This window comes from Tupaia chinensis, unplaced genomic scaffold (genome assembly GCF_000334495.1).
Source record: "Tupaia chinensis unplaced genomic scaffold, TupChi_1.0 Scaffold000515_1, whole genome shotgun sequence".
Lineage (NCBI taxonomy): Eukaryota > Metazoa > Chordata > Mammalia > Scandentia > Tupaiidae > Tupaia > Tupaia belangeri.
Window position 1 is genome coordinate 5,404,541 of NW_006160028.1, and position 15,692 is coordinate 5,420,232.

Here is a 15,692-nt window from a genome sequence, read left to right on the forward strand (position 1 = left end):
CAGCTAAAAAAAAAAAAAAAAAAAAAGACAAGCCCCACAGGCATGGGGACATTTGTAACATTGCTCCAGCTTTAGGTAGACACAGGTTCTCCAGATGACCTATATTAAGGTAACTAAATCACACAAACCTGGAGAAATGACAGGTCCATGGAGAACTGGCGTGAAGACTCAGGTGAGAGAATGTGGACTCATTTTAATGACCAATGAAGTTGACAGGGAACTGATCTAGCCTAACCAACTTTGCTATCTCGGAGGGCTTCCTTTCTGATTCCCCTCGTAACTCTAAACTCTGCTTTGATAAGCATATTTATATTCTTCCAAACATCCCTTTTCTCATTTGGGGGGAGACTCCAGAGAAAGCCAGCACAGCCTCACATCAGAAGCCGTGTGTCTGCACTTGGGTACCATCAAACAGCAAATATCCTAAGGGGCTCTTTCTTTGGGTCACTTTGTAAGCAAGGCCAACAGATGACCAAAACATTAATCGTAGAGAATATAAAGTATTAAAAACTTGCCAAAATGCATACCTGCTCATGAGAGAGAGAGAGACAGAGAGAGAGAGAGAGAGGGAGGGAGGGAGGAGAAAGCACCATTCGATGGAATGAGGTCCACGTCACAGGGCCTTCTCCGTGTACCATCCTGGCAGCATTTGGGGCACACATGTCCACGCGCCCAGCATATTTTTCAAACTGCTGAGACCAGGATGCGAACCAGTCGGCCATGTGGAATCTGGCGCCCTCATCCAGTAAGCTATGAGGCTATCCTGTGAATTTTTATCTCTGTAGAATACTATTTCTAGTAACTATATAATTGGATCATCAGAAAAGTCATGGGGCATTTTTGCATAGGAAAGCATGGAAACATACGTCATGACTTTTCCAACGACCCAGTATTTTCTGTTCATGTTTTAAAATGAATCACAACTGGGACCAGCAGTCAGTGTCATTGCTATGTCGCTGGACTCCCACGTAGTCTACCGCAGTTTGAGTCCCGGACCCGGTGGCTAAAAACTCACGTCAGGGGCGTGTGCGTGCATGCCCAAGATCTGAAAAGGAGAACACTGGAGAAGGGACTGTGGCGTGGCCATCCCCCCTGGGGGGTGATTTCTTGCTTTCTGTCTCTATGTCTCTGTCTGGTGAGCGCACGCACCCTATAGCAAAAAACCTTTCAAAGTGAAAAAAAAAAAAAGAATCGCAACTCACATCCATAAGCTGTCAACAGTTCTTCTGATGTTGGAGGTCGAAGGGGATCTTCATCCTCTCGAGGTTTTATGATATTTATGCCATAGGTAGCTTCTAAAACATGTCTTGGGATATTCTGACAAACGTAAGCTGATCAAGGAATCCGTTCTCTTGAATTGACCCCCCTCCTCCCCATAGCATATGGAATGTGCTTCTAAAGAACATGGTACCAGGGAACCAGCAGTTAGCGTAATGGCTATGTCGCTGGATTCCCACGTAGTCGACCGCGACTCACGTCCTGGACCCGGTGGCTTAAAACTCACACCGGGCGCGTGTGCGTGCGTGCCCAAGATCCCGAGAGGAGAATGGAGGAGAAGGGATTGCAGCGTGACCATCCCCCATGGGGGGGTGATTTCTCGCTCTGTCTCTATGTCTCTCTGTCTGTCTGGCGAGTGCACGCGCCCTATCGCGAAAAACCTCTCCAAAAAAAAAAAAAAGAACATGGTACCTCACCGCTTCTAGGACGACCTCCTTTTTCCTCTCCAGAAAGAATACAGTTATTCCTTTGAAAATCATTCTTTTCTTTTTGGGGCCAGCAGGTGGTGTGGTGGTTAAGGGTGCTGGATTCCTACACTGCTGACTGTGGTTCAAGTCCCAGACCTGGTGGCTTGCTTTCTCACTTTCTCTCTCTCTCCTTCTGCCTGTCTCTGGTCAAACTTAAAAAATTTTTAAAAAATTCTTTAAGAAAAAAAAAAAGTAAAAAAAATGTTTTCCTTTTAAATAAAACCTCATGCATCAGTGATCACTTCCAAATGAATTAAGATAATTATTAAAATACCTCTAAAACAGACCTTAAAGACAGCCCATTTCTACCTTGAAAAGACTAAGTAAATGAGACACCTGTGAGCTGGTCCTAATTCAGAGATAAGCACAGTCTTTTTCCTAATGCCAGTCACTCTGCAAGATCACGTCTCCTCCCTTGAGTGATCTCCCAACTGTCCGCAGTTTCCTTGGGCACTTGCAATACTCTCCCGTGCACCAGTCACTCCGCATGTGCCTCCGCCTGCCGGACGGATGCTCCTTCAAGGGCAGGATCCACTTCCGACTTGTGCCTGCCTTCCCCGCAGCACCTCACCTAGCTGGGCTTAGACTCGTGTGATCATTAACTTGCAGAGAAACTTAAACAACACAGAAAGGCAGAAATATCACCTGTGCTTCCAAGTTCCCTAATGAGAATTAGTATTTCATCTATTAACACATAAACTTTTACAACATTACACTGGTCTCTCCCCCTACTCAGAGGTAAGCAGCTCGTGGTTCATCCTTCGGTCTACTGCTCATACTTTTACCTACATGTGTCTCTAGGAATACAAAATACTGTGTTTCTGTAAGATGAAAAGTTTCACAAAAATTATCATACTGTATATGCATGAGGGGATGCCAGAAAGTTCACGAAAAATGGAATTAAAGTTAATTTTGGTATAAGATATTGAAATCTATGTACGTTTTTCATAATATACATTTTCTATGAACTGTTTCAAGACTCCTCCTCTATGTACTGTTGAGATTAATGTGGGCCGAGTACATCCTTAACAACAGTACAGCATCCATCTTAGAGATACACCTTTCCATATGTGCCCTAGAAATACGAATTCTTATTTATTCCCTATAGGAAGAGGAAACAAATTGGGGTAAACCAAAAACCACAGCCTTCGATGTAGTCACTAAGGACTTTGTCAGCTGTGCAGTCTAGAGTTCTGCCCTGCGCACAAGCTGACAGATGAGTCACCATTTCATGGAGTCTCCTGTCCTCTGCCACTGGTGGCCTGTTAGCTTGTTGGTGGAGCAGACTCTCAGACCCTGCAGTTCTTCACAGACCTGAGTACTTCTTTCTTGCCCTGCACTGTTCTAGATGCTTTACAAGTAAGTTAACTCATTATGTTGCTAGGAGGAAGCCAAGTTCCTGGGGCCAGCAGATGGCATAATGGAGTCGCTGGACTCTTACATGGCTGACTGTGGTTCAAGTCCCAGACCCGGAGGCTTGAAACTCATGTGGAGCAGGTGTGTGTGCATGCCCAAGATCCTAAGAGGAGAGGGGAATGAGGTGTGACCATCCCACCTGGAGGGTGATTTCTTGCTTTCTGTGTCTGTCTCTGTAGCAAGCGCACTCACCCTATAACAAAAATTCTCTCTTAAAAAAAGGTTGGCGTAGGGAACCAGCAGTTAGCATAATGGCTATGTCGCTGGACTCCCACATAGTCGACCGTGGTTCGCGTCCTGGACCCAGTGGCTTAAACACTCACGCCAGGCGTGTGTGCGTGCGTGCCCAAGATCCTGTGAGGAGAATGGAGAAGGGACTGTGGCATGACCATCCCCCCTGGGGGGTGATTTCTCGCTTTCTGTCTCTATGTCTCTGTCTGTCTGACGAGTGCACGCGCCCTATAGCAAAAACCTCTCCAAAAAAAAAAAGGTTGGCGTAATGGCTGTTACTGGACTGGACTCCCATGTAGTCGACCGCAGTTTGAGTCTCAGACCTGGCGGCTTAAACTCACGCCAGATGCATGTGCATGCGTGCCCAAGATCCCGAGAGGAGAATGGAGAAGGGACTGCGGCGTGGCTATCCCCCCTGGGGAGTGATTTCTCACTTTATGTCTCTGTCTTTCTGGCGAGCACACATGCCCTATAGCAAAAACCTCTCCAGAAAAATAAAGATAATAAAAAAAGGTGGGGGAGAAACAGGTGGCATGGTGGTTACGGTGCTGGACTCCCAAGTGGCTGACTGCGGTTCAGGTCCCAGACCCTGAGGCTTAGTTTCTCAATGTCCCTCCCTCTCTCTCTAGTCAAATTCAATAAATAAATCATTCTTAAAAAAAAAAGGGGGGGGGAGGACTAGCAGATATTGTAGTGGCTATGTTGCTGAACCCCCATATGGCTGACAGCAGTTTGGGTCCCAGAACCAGCAGCTTGAAACAGCCAGGTGTGTGTGCATGTGTGCCCAAAATCCCCAGAGGAGAAATGATTGTGGCATGGCCATCCCCTTGGGGAGGGTGACTTCTTGCTTTTTGTTTCTCTGTTTCTGTTAAGTGCACATGCCCTATACCAAAAATCTCTTTAAAAAGGAAAAAAAAAAAGAAGCAGAGTTCCTAATATACTACTTACTAGCTTTGAGATCTTGGGCAAATTACTTCTCTGTGCCTCAGTTTCCTCACATATGAAGAAATGCGAATAGCAGTACCTGTCCTCAAAAGTTGCTTTTTGAATATTAAGTAAGATATTACTTGGTGTTTAGGAAAGTTCACAGCAAGCATTCAATAAACACTAACTATAAATAGTTAAATACAATCAAATATGGGATACATATTTTTCGCATTTTACTGAAAAGTATACAGAGCGCTAAGTTTCCCAAGGTCAAAGAGTCAAGTGGCAGTGTTAAACAAGTTTGCAGTCCAGGCTACAAAGCTAAAATCACAGGAGTAGTGGTTCTAACTCTCATGTTCTGATGTTACCTCACTGCATAAACTTGTGCACATCACTAGTAAGGACTAGTCTCCAGCCTTAAGATCTCAGACTTGGAGGACAGTAGGTGGCATAGTGGTGAAGGCGCTGGACTCCCACATGACCGACCGTGGCTCAAGTCTGGGACCCAGTCGCTTGAAACTCATTGGGGTGTGCGTGCATGCATGCCTGAAATCCCAGGAAGAGAATGGAGAACGCACTGCAGTGTGGCCATCTCCTGGGGGATGATTTCTCACTTTCCCTCCACCTCTCATGTCTTTATAGCGAGCGCACATGCCTTAGGGCAAAAACATTCACACAGACACACACAACAGATCTGAATTTCTCAAATGCTGCTGCAGGACCATGTCTGAAACAAACCTGGAACCTTTCACACGCTAGAAACAGAGTGCTTCTGAGGCAGAAAGGATATCAGTGATACAGGTGGAATGTGATCTCTCATCTGGTCAATCGGGAGGATGCCGTTGCAAGTCATCTCTGCTTTGGTAGACACAAAAGATGGCATCACCAAGCCTGGGCAGTCACACAGGCAGAGGCCAGGCTCCACATACAGAGTCTGAAAGACAGGGGGTTTACACTGGGCACAGAGCAGATGAAGGGACAGCGCTGTGCACGAGAGGCAAGAAAACACAGAAATACCTGAAAATGCTTGGTGTGACCAGGCGTGGCAGACACAGACACTTTCTTGTTGCCCAAGATGGTGTTGATTGTTGAACTCTTACCAACGTTAGGGTAGCCCACCTGGAAGACATGTGGAAGTAACTGGATAGTCGAATAGCACCAGAGACCCAAAGGCATTTCAAAAACGGCGGCAACAGCTCATGCGTCTGGTTATGTCAAAAGATTAAAAATAGATGCTCGGGGTGTTTGCTGACTTGTTTCCTCCTACAGGGTGGGTGTGTTTATTTAGATGTCTCCAGTGACAAACGCTCCAGCTACGTAGGTTTTATTTTTATCGGGCTTGCTGTGGCCAGGAGATGCTCCAGCATACCTCGCTGCCTTGTTTCCAGCCTTCCCTCAGCACCCATCTACAGGTAGGCCACTGTTCCTATTGCAACCTCCACAGAGTGAAACTGAGCAGCAGATGACCGCTTAAATGAGGAAAACAAACAATTATTTTTAATTTTCAATCACTCTGAATTAGGGCCCAGCAGAAGGCCTGGCATGTGGCAGAGGATCAATGACTGTTTTGCAGTGACTGAGCAAATCCAGTCTCAGGACTTCTACAGCGAGCAATGCAGAAAGGAAGGGAAACTACTAAGTATGTCCATAACTGTGAGATAAAAACTAACTTGAGGTGTTGGACTTCCTGATGCATGTGGAAATGAATTTTTAGCAACATGGAGAATGAAGCCTTAAAGTTGCAAGAAATAAGTAACTTTTCCAATGATACTAACAGCAAGTTAGTTCCTCTACAAAACTGGGCATGACACCGTGGTCTGCCTGACTTGACAGACACCTCTTTAATTAGGGCACTAAAATGTTAATCCATTTCAGTCACTTCAAGTAGGTTTTTTTTTGGGGGGTCGTGGGGAAGAAGGAGACTCAAAAATAATGAAGACTAACTAAACTAGGCATGTAATGAGAACTGGGAAACTTGGGAACTGCCTTTCATTTTCACTCTTTCATTATCTCCTTTCATTTTCTCCACTGTTTCATCTTTTTAGATGAAAGGTCTTTATGATAAATACCCTAACATTTACATTTCCTTAGCTAAGGATGGGGCCATCTGAACTACCCTACAGCCTCTTGGGGTTTGGGCACCTCCACAGCCACTTTTGAATTAGGGTCTATCTATCGGGAATGTGATCTCTCTTCTCCTACTTGTTACATAGTGTTCACACAACTAAAGCATCTGCCACACTCGCCTGGCCCAGGACGCGTGGATTCTAACGTGCGTCAGGAACATGTACAGTGTAAGTTGGCAAGCATCACAGGAAGCCAAAAGGATACTGGACCAGAAGTCTGAAGACGACATGAAAAGTTCTCTCTTCCTAGTCTCTCTCTGTAATTCACATGATGGGAAGAGCTGTACTGAAAGGAGGCTGGCAAATACACAAATATGAACAGCTGTTTAACCAACACGAGCCTTGGGGAGGAGCTCGGCTGTCTGTCACAATATCTAATCCTATGATGCAAGTGGGCAACCCTAGGACGCCAGAAGCCTGATGGGCCCTGGGATTCTTGTGGGGAACAAAGACCTTCCAGTGGGAAAAGAATGATGTCTCTCCATCTCACCAGTCCGACAGTAAGCTGCCCATCTTTTACTTTCTTCCCAGTGTGTAGCTGCTTGAAGAGCTCCAGTAATTCCTGCTTTGATACTAGGTGGCTGAAATTGTGTCTCTGCCCTTTCAGTGGCGTTTTCCTGCCCTGAGCCTCAGAGCCCACAGTACAGCTTTCCTTCCAGTCCTGACCAGAAGCCTCTTCAGGGCCACTGTCTTCCGAGCACGTCTGCCAAGCTTCCTCTTCCTCCTCCTGACAGTCCTCATACTCACTGTCGCCTTCACCACTAGAGGAATCTTCACTGAGTGAGAGAGAATCCCTGTGTAGGAGCTGCTCGGTCTCACCGTGTGAAATCTCACTCTCATCAAAACTGGAGTTTCCAGATTGAGTTGTGTTGGATTCTCCACCGTCTCTGTTCACTTGTTCCTGACAAAATAACAGAAGTCACAGATGTTCAGACGTTTCCACTCTAGTGAAAACACTCAATAAACTGGTTAAGGTGAGCAGAAGACAAGGTTATGACGAAGACTGGGAAAGGCAGAAATGAGGAGGAGACAATGCGAGCTGTTCACTGCAAGGACAGACAGCCAAACGTCACAACAGTGCTCTCTGGGCAAGGGAGGAGCAGCGGGTTGTCACGGTTACTTCACATGTGTTTATATTATTGAAACTTTGCACAAATTGTCTTTATGATTTAAAATACAAATCTTTGAAAAAAGCAACGAGAGGGGGCTAGCAGGTGACATGCAAGTTCAGAAGCTGGATCCCACATGGCCAACCACCTGATTTCGAGTCCTGGACCTGGTGGCTGGAAAATCACACTGGCCACACATGCTCAAAACCCCAAGAAGAGACTGGAGGAAACAGGATTTCAGTGTAGCCATCTCCCCTGGAGGGTGATTTCACTTTCTCTCTCTCTCTCTCTCTGGGTTAGTACACATGCCCTGAGTAAGGAAAAAAGAAAAATTGCTATTCTTTTTATAATTGTCTATAATAAATGAAAGCACCCTGGAGCACAAACCTGCGTGTCTGAAATGCAGGAGCAGTAAAACTCAACTCCCTATGTAAAAATTATTTATCCAGTGGAAGACTGCCTTCAGAAAGAGAAAGGTAAAAATCATTTACCACTCACGGGCATGTTAAATCCTCTGAATCTCTAGTGACCACAAAGCAGAAATACCATATTACTAATTCTTATCAACATGAGTAAATCTGTTGGCATATAAAAGTGATACAAACCCCTATCATTTCCAGACATTTCAGCATTAGAATGACTAACAGTCACAGAAGGAGACACAATGAATTCAAGTCAAACAAGTATCCTAAATTTTAGGAAAGTAGAGACAAGGACAAAAAAAAAATCAGGAAAAATAGGTCATGATTTCACGCTCTTGCCTAGCAACTTAAAAGAAAACCTGGCCTATAAGAGTACCATAACACTGGAAGCAATTTCTAGGATAAATAAGCAATGAATGAAAAGAAGTCTGTGTCTTCACCGCAAAAAGTACTTCTGAATCAATTTAGCAGGGACCAGCAGATGGCATAATGATCATGCTGCTAGACTCCCAAATAGTTGACTGAGGTCTGAGTACCAGAACTGGTGACTTAAAACCCAGGCTGGGCACGTGTGTGTGCAAGAGGAGACTGGAGGAGAAGGGACTGTGGCGTGCCATGCCTCCTAGGGGGTGATTTCTTGCTTTCTGTCTATCTTTCGCTGTCTCTCCAGCAAGCACACAGGAACTATAGCAAAAATCTCTCTCTAAAAAAGAAAACGTTTATATATTTATGGGTGTTTTTATAAAAGCAGCATCAAAATAAGAATGTGGAGCCAGTCACGTGGGGCATGGTGGTTAAGGTGGCTGGATCCCACATGGCCAACCTTGCAGTTCAAGTTCCAGACCTGTGGCTTGAATAACATGTAGGGTGTGTGTGTATGTGCCTAAGGCCCAACAGGAGGGAGAAACAAAGGAAAGCAGACTGCCATATAACCACTGAGGAGTTGGTTGGGTTGTTCACAGGTTCAATGAGCCAGGAGCTTCTTACAACTCTAGAAAGGAAAGGGATTAATAGAAACACTGAATTAATGGGACTACCCTGATCTCAAGAAATATGAGTATTGGGAACCAGCAGTTAGCGTAACGGCTATGTTGCTGGACTCAAACGTAGTCGACCACGGTTCGCGTACCGGACCCAGTGGCTTAACACTCACGCCGGGCATGTGTGCGTGCGTGCCCAAGAGCCCGAGAAGAGAATGGAGGAGAAGGGATTGTGGCGTGACCATCCCCTCTGGGGGGTGATTTCTCGCTTTCTATCTCTCTGTCTCTCTCTGTCTGACGAGCGCACGTGCCCTACAGCAAAAACCTCTCCAAAAAAAAAAAAGAAATATGAGTATTCAAATAGATGTAGACAATTTAACTGTAATCCTGACATTATGAAAGGCACTCAGGATATCTACGAGGAATATGAAAGCAGAGAACAAAACTAAGAGGACAAAGGATAAGTCCTCAGATCAAAAGTTAGGGAGGATGGGACCAGCAGGTGGCAAGGTGGTTAAAGTGCTAGAAATCCCACATGGCCGACCGCAGTTCGAGTCCTGGACCTGGTGGCTTGCTTTCTAATTCTCCCTCTCTCACTCCATCTTTCTCTGGCAAAACTCATGTGAATAATAAATAAATAAATAAATAAATAAATCTTAAAAAAAAAAAAAAAAAAGTTAGGGAGGCTGACTTAGCCCCACTGAATGAAGATCTTTCTAAGTTTAGAGATAAAAAAAGAACAAGGTACCAGAAAACTCCTGCATTTGAGCTGTGAACTATTCCTTTCTAGGACTAAGATTACTGAAGATTTTCTGCTGAGATTTCACCCTCTATATCCCAATCTAGAGCGGCAGTGCACCCTCTGTATCCTTCTCTCTGCCACTCTCTCTTTAAAAAAATTTTTTTTTTAATTTTTACTATCTTTTTCAAAGTAAAGTACTTTCTTGGCTCTCAAATCCTCCTTTATCTTGCTAATTCTCACCCTTCTCCCTCCCATTTAGGAGAGGCGAAACCATAGGCCTTCTGAAAAGACTCCTGTATTTGAGCTATGAACTATTCCTTTTGTGTGGTACACTTACATGCTGTGCATTTTTAATTTTTGCTTTTTTTAAAAAACATTTTTAACTGTTTTTCTTTTTTTGTTTTCTTTTCATTTTACCTTTATCAATTTGTTGCTCAGCCTCCACACAGAGTGTCTAGGCAGGTCTAAGTGAATGGTAGGCAAACGTGAATAGTATTAGGGTCAGAATATTCCTAAATTCTCACTGAATCTGCTGCACAAAGGGAGAAAAATGGAACTACAGAGAGATTGCAGATCACCTCCTACTGCACGCCTCTGAACACTCAGATTCAATTTCTAGAAATTAGAAAGAAACGTATAACCTATCAGATGACCAGAAATCACCACAGAGGCACAGAAATATGAGAAACCAAGAAAATGCCTCTCCTGGGACCAGCAGTTGGTGTAATGGCTATGCCGCTGGACTCCCATGTAGTCGACTGTGGTTCTAGTCCTGGACCCAGTGGCTTCAACTAACCTGGGCACGTGTGCATGCATGCCCAAGATCCTGTGAGGAGAATGGAGAAGGGATTGTAATGTGGCCATCCTCCCTGGGGGTGATTCCTCACTTTCTGTCTCTTTCTGGCAAGCACACATGCCCTATAGCAAAAAAATAACCTCTCAAAAAAAAAAAAAAAAAAAAAAAAAAGGGAAAAGAACAACTACTACTCTTCATCCACAGATAGTACAAGGAACTCGTAGAAATGTCAGATAAATAAATAATTTAGACTATTCATAGTGACAAAGCTAACAGAGATGCAAGAGAAGAGAGACAATGAACCCCAGAAGATGCAGGAGGAAAGAACTAATGAGTTCCAGGAGGTGAGGAAGTTCTTGTGAGAACTGAAAGAGGAAATACACACCATAAAAAAAAAGAATCAAACGAAACTGTTAGAGATTAAGTCTGTAATACAGGAAATCGAAATCTCCCTTGAAAGTATTAAAAGTAGATTAGATCATGCAGACCAAATCTCAGATGCAGAAAACAGAATCTCTGCCCTAAAAAAATTGACCATGAAGACTGAGAAAACTGCCCCACAAAATGAGAATAATATACAAGAAGTACTAGATACCATTAAACGTCCAAACATCCAGATAACTGGTATCCCAGAAGGTGAAGAGACTCATAAGGGCATTGATAATCCATTCTATGAAATCCTGGAAGAAAACTTTCCAAACCTAAAGAGGCATTCAAAGATCCAGACCCAAGAAATATAAAGGACCCTAAATAAAATCAACTTAAGATCATCTTCTCTGAGACACATCATAGCCAGAATGATCAAAACCACAAAGACAAGATACTAAAATTGGCAAGAGAGCAACATCAAGTTACTTACAAAGGATATCCCATCAGGCTAACAGTGGACCTTTCATTGGAAACAATGCAAGAGGAAAGAATGGGGAAATATATTCAAAGTGTTCACGGAAAAACAATTTCAACCAAGAATACTACACCTGGCAAGATTATCCTTCATAGAGGAAGAAAAGACAAAAACATTCTCAGATAAACAAAACCTGAAAGAATTTACCAATACCAGACCAAGCATTCCAAGAAGTTCTGAACAGAGTGCTATATCAGGAAAACTAAGTATAGACACACAGAATTAAGAGTTCAAAAACAACCAAGAAAATGGCCAGGGACAAGTCCGGAGTTGAATGTTATCTTCCAGAATTTAAACGGAAAGATTGGACCACAACAAAAGAGAGATTAATTACATGGACTGAACTAGTAAAATAGAATTTTAGGACTTTTGAGTAAAACATGACTGATTTTCTTCTATGCTTTGTTTTCCAGATTTAAGAATTTTTATCTTCTCTTGAGCTGCCAATAGGTTCATATACCTACTATTTGAACAAAATCCTGACCTGTTTCCTGGCTTTAAGTTTTAAGCAAATTTCTATTAACATTATTTATTTTGGGTGTATTTTCTTACAATTAAAAAAATACCTATTTACCTACAGTATGCTATATAGCCTCAGCTAGGTGCTACTTTATAGTATTCATTCTACTCACAGAGTTTCATGCCTAAAGTCAGACATGTGTTCACAGGCATGTATATATCAGTTGAACTTGCTATTGAAAGTATTTAGAATAAAGATATTTTGTGAATCAATAAAATGTGGGGAAAATAAAGGAATGGAAAGCAACTGTAGATACCAGAGACAGTGTCCAAGGAGGGTGGAAAATGGCAAAGGGTGAGAAATAGAGAATTAAAAAAAAAAAAGAAAAAAAAATATAAGAAACAAGAACCAGAAAACTATTTGTTGATGATAATATATATGATTAAGCCAAGATACGATGTATTCGGGATGGGAAATCACATTTTGTATGCTGTGATGATGTTCAGTGAATCAATATAAAATAACTTTAAAATAGAAGGAAAAAAAAAGAATAAAAGAATGAGGTACCTGGTCTTGAGAGCCCTGTCATTTAAAGTAATAACAGAAAAGTAATCCAAGGGAATTTTAAGAAGTTTATGAGAAAATGCAATGAAAGTACAAGATAACTTTGGTGGATAAATCTTAAAAATCCATGCATTATTCATAATTAACATTTTCTAGGAACTTTTTAAAAACCTCCATGTATGACTGTTCTACAGGAAGGTGGGGGAAAGGATTTTTTTAGTTAAAAGTCAGAAGTTTCCAAATAGTGGGCCTACTGCAGTGAAGTTTTGTAGTTACAGAATCTAACTCAATACATATTAAAAAGTCAACAGATATTTGGAAAATAAGATAGAAAAAAGGAAAAAGGACAGTGAAAAAGATACTATTTCTAAGTCTCTTCTAGCTCTAAGATTCTATTACTAATTTCTTTTCATAGTTATTATTTTATTAAAAAACAAAAATAGGGGCCAGCAGGTGGCACGGTAGTTAAGGGTGCTGGACTTCCACTTGGCTGACCATACTTCAAGTCCCGAATCTGGCGGTTTGCTTTCTCACTTTCTCTCTCTGTCCCTTCTCTGGCCAAGTTAAAATAAGTAAATACATAAATAAAGTTAAACAGTTCTTTAAAAACAAAACCAAAAATAAAGCCCAAATTGTTTTTGTAAAATTTGGGTCAAAAGATACAGGAAATAACTAGTATATCTTAATTTAAGGTTACTTAGTTTCTTTGTTTCCAAAACAAAGTCAGAGAGATTCTGATCAGGTCTGGAGAAGTCACTACATCCTTCAGTTGTACTCTTTTGTTCTAACTGCTCTTGAGAGCAATTACAAGGTCATTACAGAACTTCCTATACAACTTCCTGGCTAAGGTTTTTAAAAAAATTATAGTTAACATCAGTGTGTAATACCAGGGACGTTAGATATTTGACAACCACAGAGAAAGTAACATAGCCTTACGCTACACATTCCTACAGATCACTCTACTATCACAGCACGTACGGAGAAAAATAACTAGTGGTCACAAATTAGCCGAAGAGAGAACACAAAGCACGCTCGTCAGACATCAAAATCCTCCTCCCTGAAACCCAACCTGAAAAGTGCCCCGGGTTACCTCAGAGACACTGTTCAACGGATTGGCTTCCGCCAGAGCTGACCAGAAGATAACCTTCACTTGTTCATTTTCAAAGTGCATGGCCCAAGCGTTCCGCTGCTCAGCAGTCAACAGATCCTCCTTGTTTATCAGAAGGACGTTCTCCTTGTTGGCATCTATTTCCTTCACGTAACATTCCTAAGCAGGACAAACACAGAAAGTCTCTTCAAACGGAGAGAAAATAAGGTTAATTATTGGGTTGTCGGGAAAGTCAGGATGCATTTTTGCATGCCAAAACACAGAACAATACATGACTTCCCAATGACCTAATATACTGACAGTCTCAATAATAGTTGTTGCTGCTCCCAGTTTTAAATCATTTCCTAATTTAAAGATTTTTTAATCATGGTAAATCCTACTGATCCTTTTAGTAAGTTCAGAAAAGTTTCGCCATTAAGATTTTTGTTATTCTCCAGCATATTTAAAAATAATCTAGGGAACCAGCAGTTAGCATAATGGCTATGTCACTGGACTCCCATGTAGTCGACCGCGGTTCGCTTCCCGGACCCGGTGGCTTAAACCTCATGCTGGGCGCGTGTGCGTGCGTGCCCAAGATCCCGAGAAGAGAATGGAGGAGAAGGGATTGCGGCGTGACCATCCCCCCTGGGGGGTGATTTCTCGCTTTCTGTCTCTATGTCTCTCTCTGTCTGGCGAGTGCACATGCCCTATAGCGAAAATCTCTCAAAAAAAAAAAATCTATATTATTATTATGGTTCTTAAACAGAAATATGAATACCTCACATGTGTACAGCATTTTATGAACTCGAAGCCTGTGTCCCACTATTTCGTGGGATCCTCATCTCAGTTATTATCCCTTGTAGTGTTTTATAAACTCAGGTCACTTGGAAGAACCACAGGGAATAACCACCAAGGTGTGAGGAGAGAGAACTTAGAGGATGGATGAAAAAGTGAAGTGACTAGTAATATGCTAAGTAAAATGCTATTTCTATCAGTGCGTCCTGAAAAATAGGACAGTTGTAAATACTTTTTTTGCCACATGGGGCACATGCCCTCGCCAGAGACACAGAAAGTGAGCAATCGCCCCCTGGGAGGATGGCCACACCAATCCCTTCTCCTCCACTCTCCTCTGGGGATTTTAGGCACGCACGCACATGTGCCCAGTGTGAGTTTTAGGCCGCTGGGTCCAAGACTCAAACAACAGTTGACTGTGTGGGAGTCCAGCGACATAACCATTATGCCATCTGCTGGTCCCGGGAAACACTATTAACAAAGCAGCTTCTTTCTAGCTTTTAAGCCAGAAAGTGTTTGTGCCTTCCTACAAATGGGAACAATTGTTTGAGAAGACACCTGTTTAAACAGTGCCATTACTCAAGCTCCTGACCTTGGGAGGAGGAGGTGGCCTAATTAAACAAAGCTAGAGGAAGGAAAGAATGCTTCCCTACGTTACTGTGGAGTGATGCTGCCTCTCACTGATACTCAAGAGTACTTACGTCTGAATTCCGTTAACTTTACTTACCAAATCCTCACATCTGAACAGGAGTGGGTTTCGGGCATCTACTATCTGGACCACAATATCACTGAAAAACAGAAGTGAGACAGTCCAATCACTATAATGTGAAAACATCACCGATTATAATAGCAACAGCAGCAAACACTTCTCAAATAAGAAGCGCCTGACATATATTAATTTTTTTAAAGAGATTTTTTTTGCTCTAAAGCATGTCCACTTGCCAGAAAGAGAAGATAAAAAGTGAGAAATTAACACCCAGGGGGATAGCCACACGTCATAATCCTTTCTCCATTCTCTTCTCAGGATTTTGGGCACGCACACACACCTGGCTGAGTTTTAAGCAACCAGGCCGGGACTCAAACTGCGGTCAACTATGTGGTAGTCCAGCAATGTAACCATTACATCATCTGCTGGTCCTGACATATATTAATTTTTTTAAGGTACAACTATTTGCTGGGTATATGAGGAAACTGTGGCTTAAAACAACTTTAAGTAAACAGCCCAAGGTCACCAGCTCCTAAGTAAAGGAGTTGGAATGGGAACCCACGCAGTCTGAAACAGAAATCTTTTTTTTCCTTCAAGTTTGCTATAGGATGCAAGAGCTTGTTGGAGAAAGAAAACAGAAATGAAGAGAAGAGAATGAGAAATCACTCGCCAGGGGAATGGCCAA

At 42.6% G+C, this 15,692-nt stretch overlaps 1 protein-coding gene across 1 annotated transcript in view; it reads right to left on the minus strand.

The window, feature by feature from the left end:
* Window positions 1-15,692, minus strand: part of LSG1 (large 60S subunit nuclear export GTPase 1) — a 36,138-nt gene that overhangs the window by 5,925 nt on the left and 14,521 nt on the right. Inside the window, exons 6-11 of the mRNA XM_006156750.3 lie at window positions 15,029-15,089; window positions 13,513-13,689; window positions 6,936-7,346; window positions 5,337-5,438; window positions 5,110-5,253; window positions 1,203-1,326 (exon numbers count right to left, since the gene is read on the minus strand). Of these exons, the coding sequence (XP_006156812.1) occupies window positions 1,203-1,326; window positions 5,110-5,253; window positions 5,337-5,438; window positions 6,936-7,346; window positions 13,513-13,689; window positions 15,029-15,089 (1,019 nt within the window). The remainder of the gene's footprint in view (window positions 1-1,202; window positions 1,327-5,109; window positions 5,254-5,336; window positions 5,439-6,935; window positions 7,347-13,512; window positions 13,690-15,028; window positions 15,090-15,692) is intronic.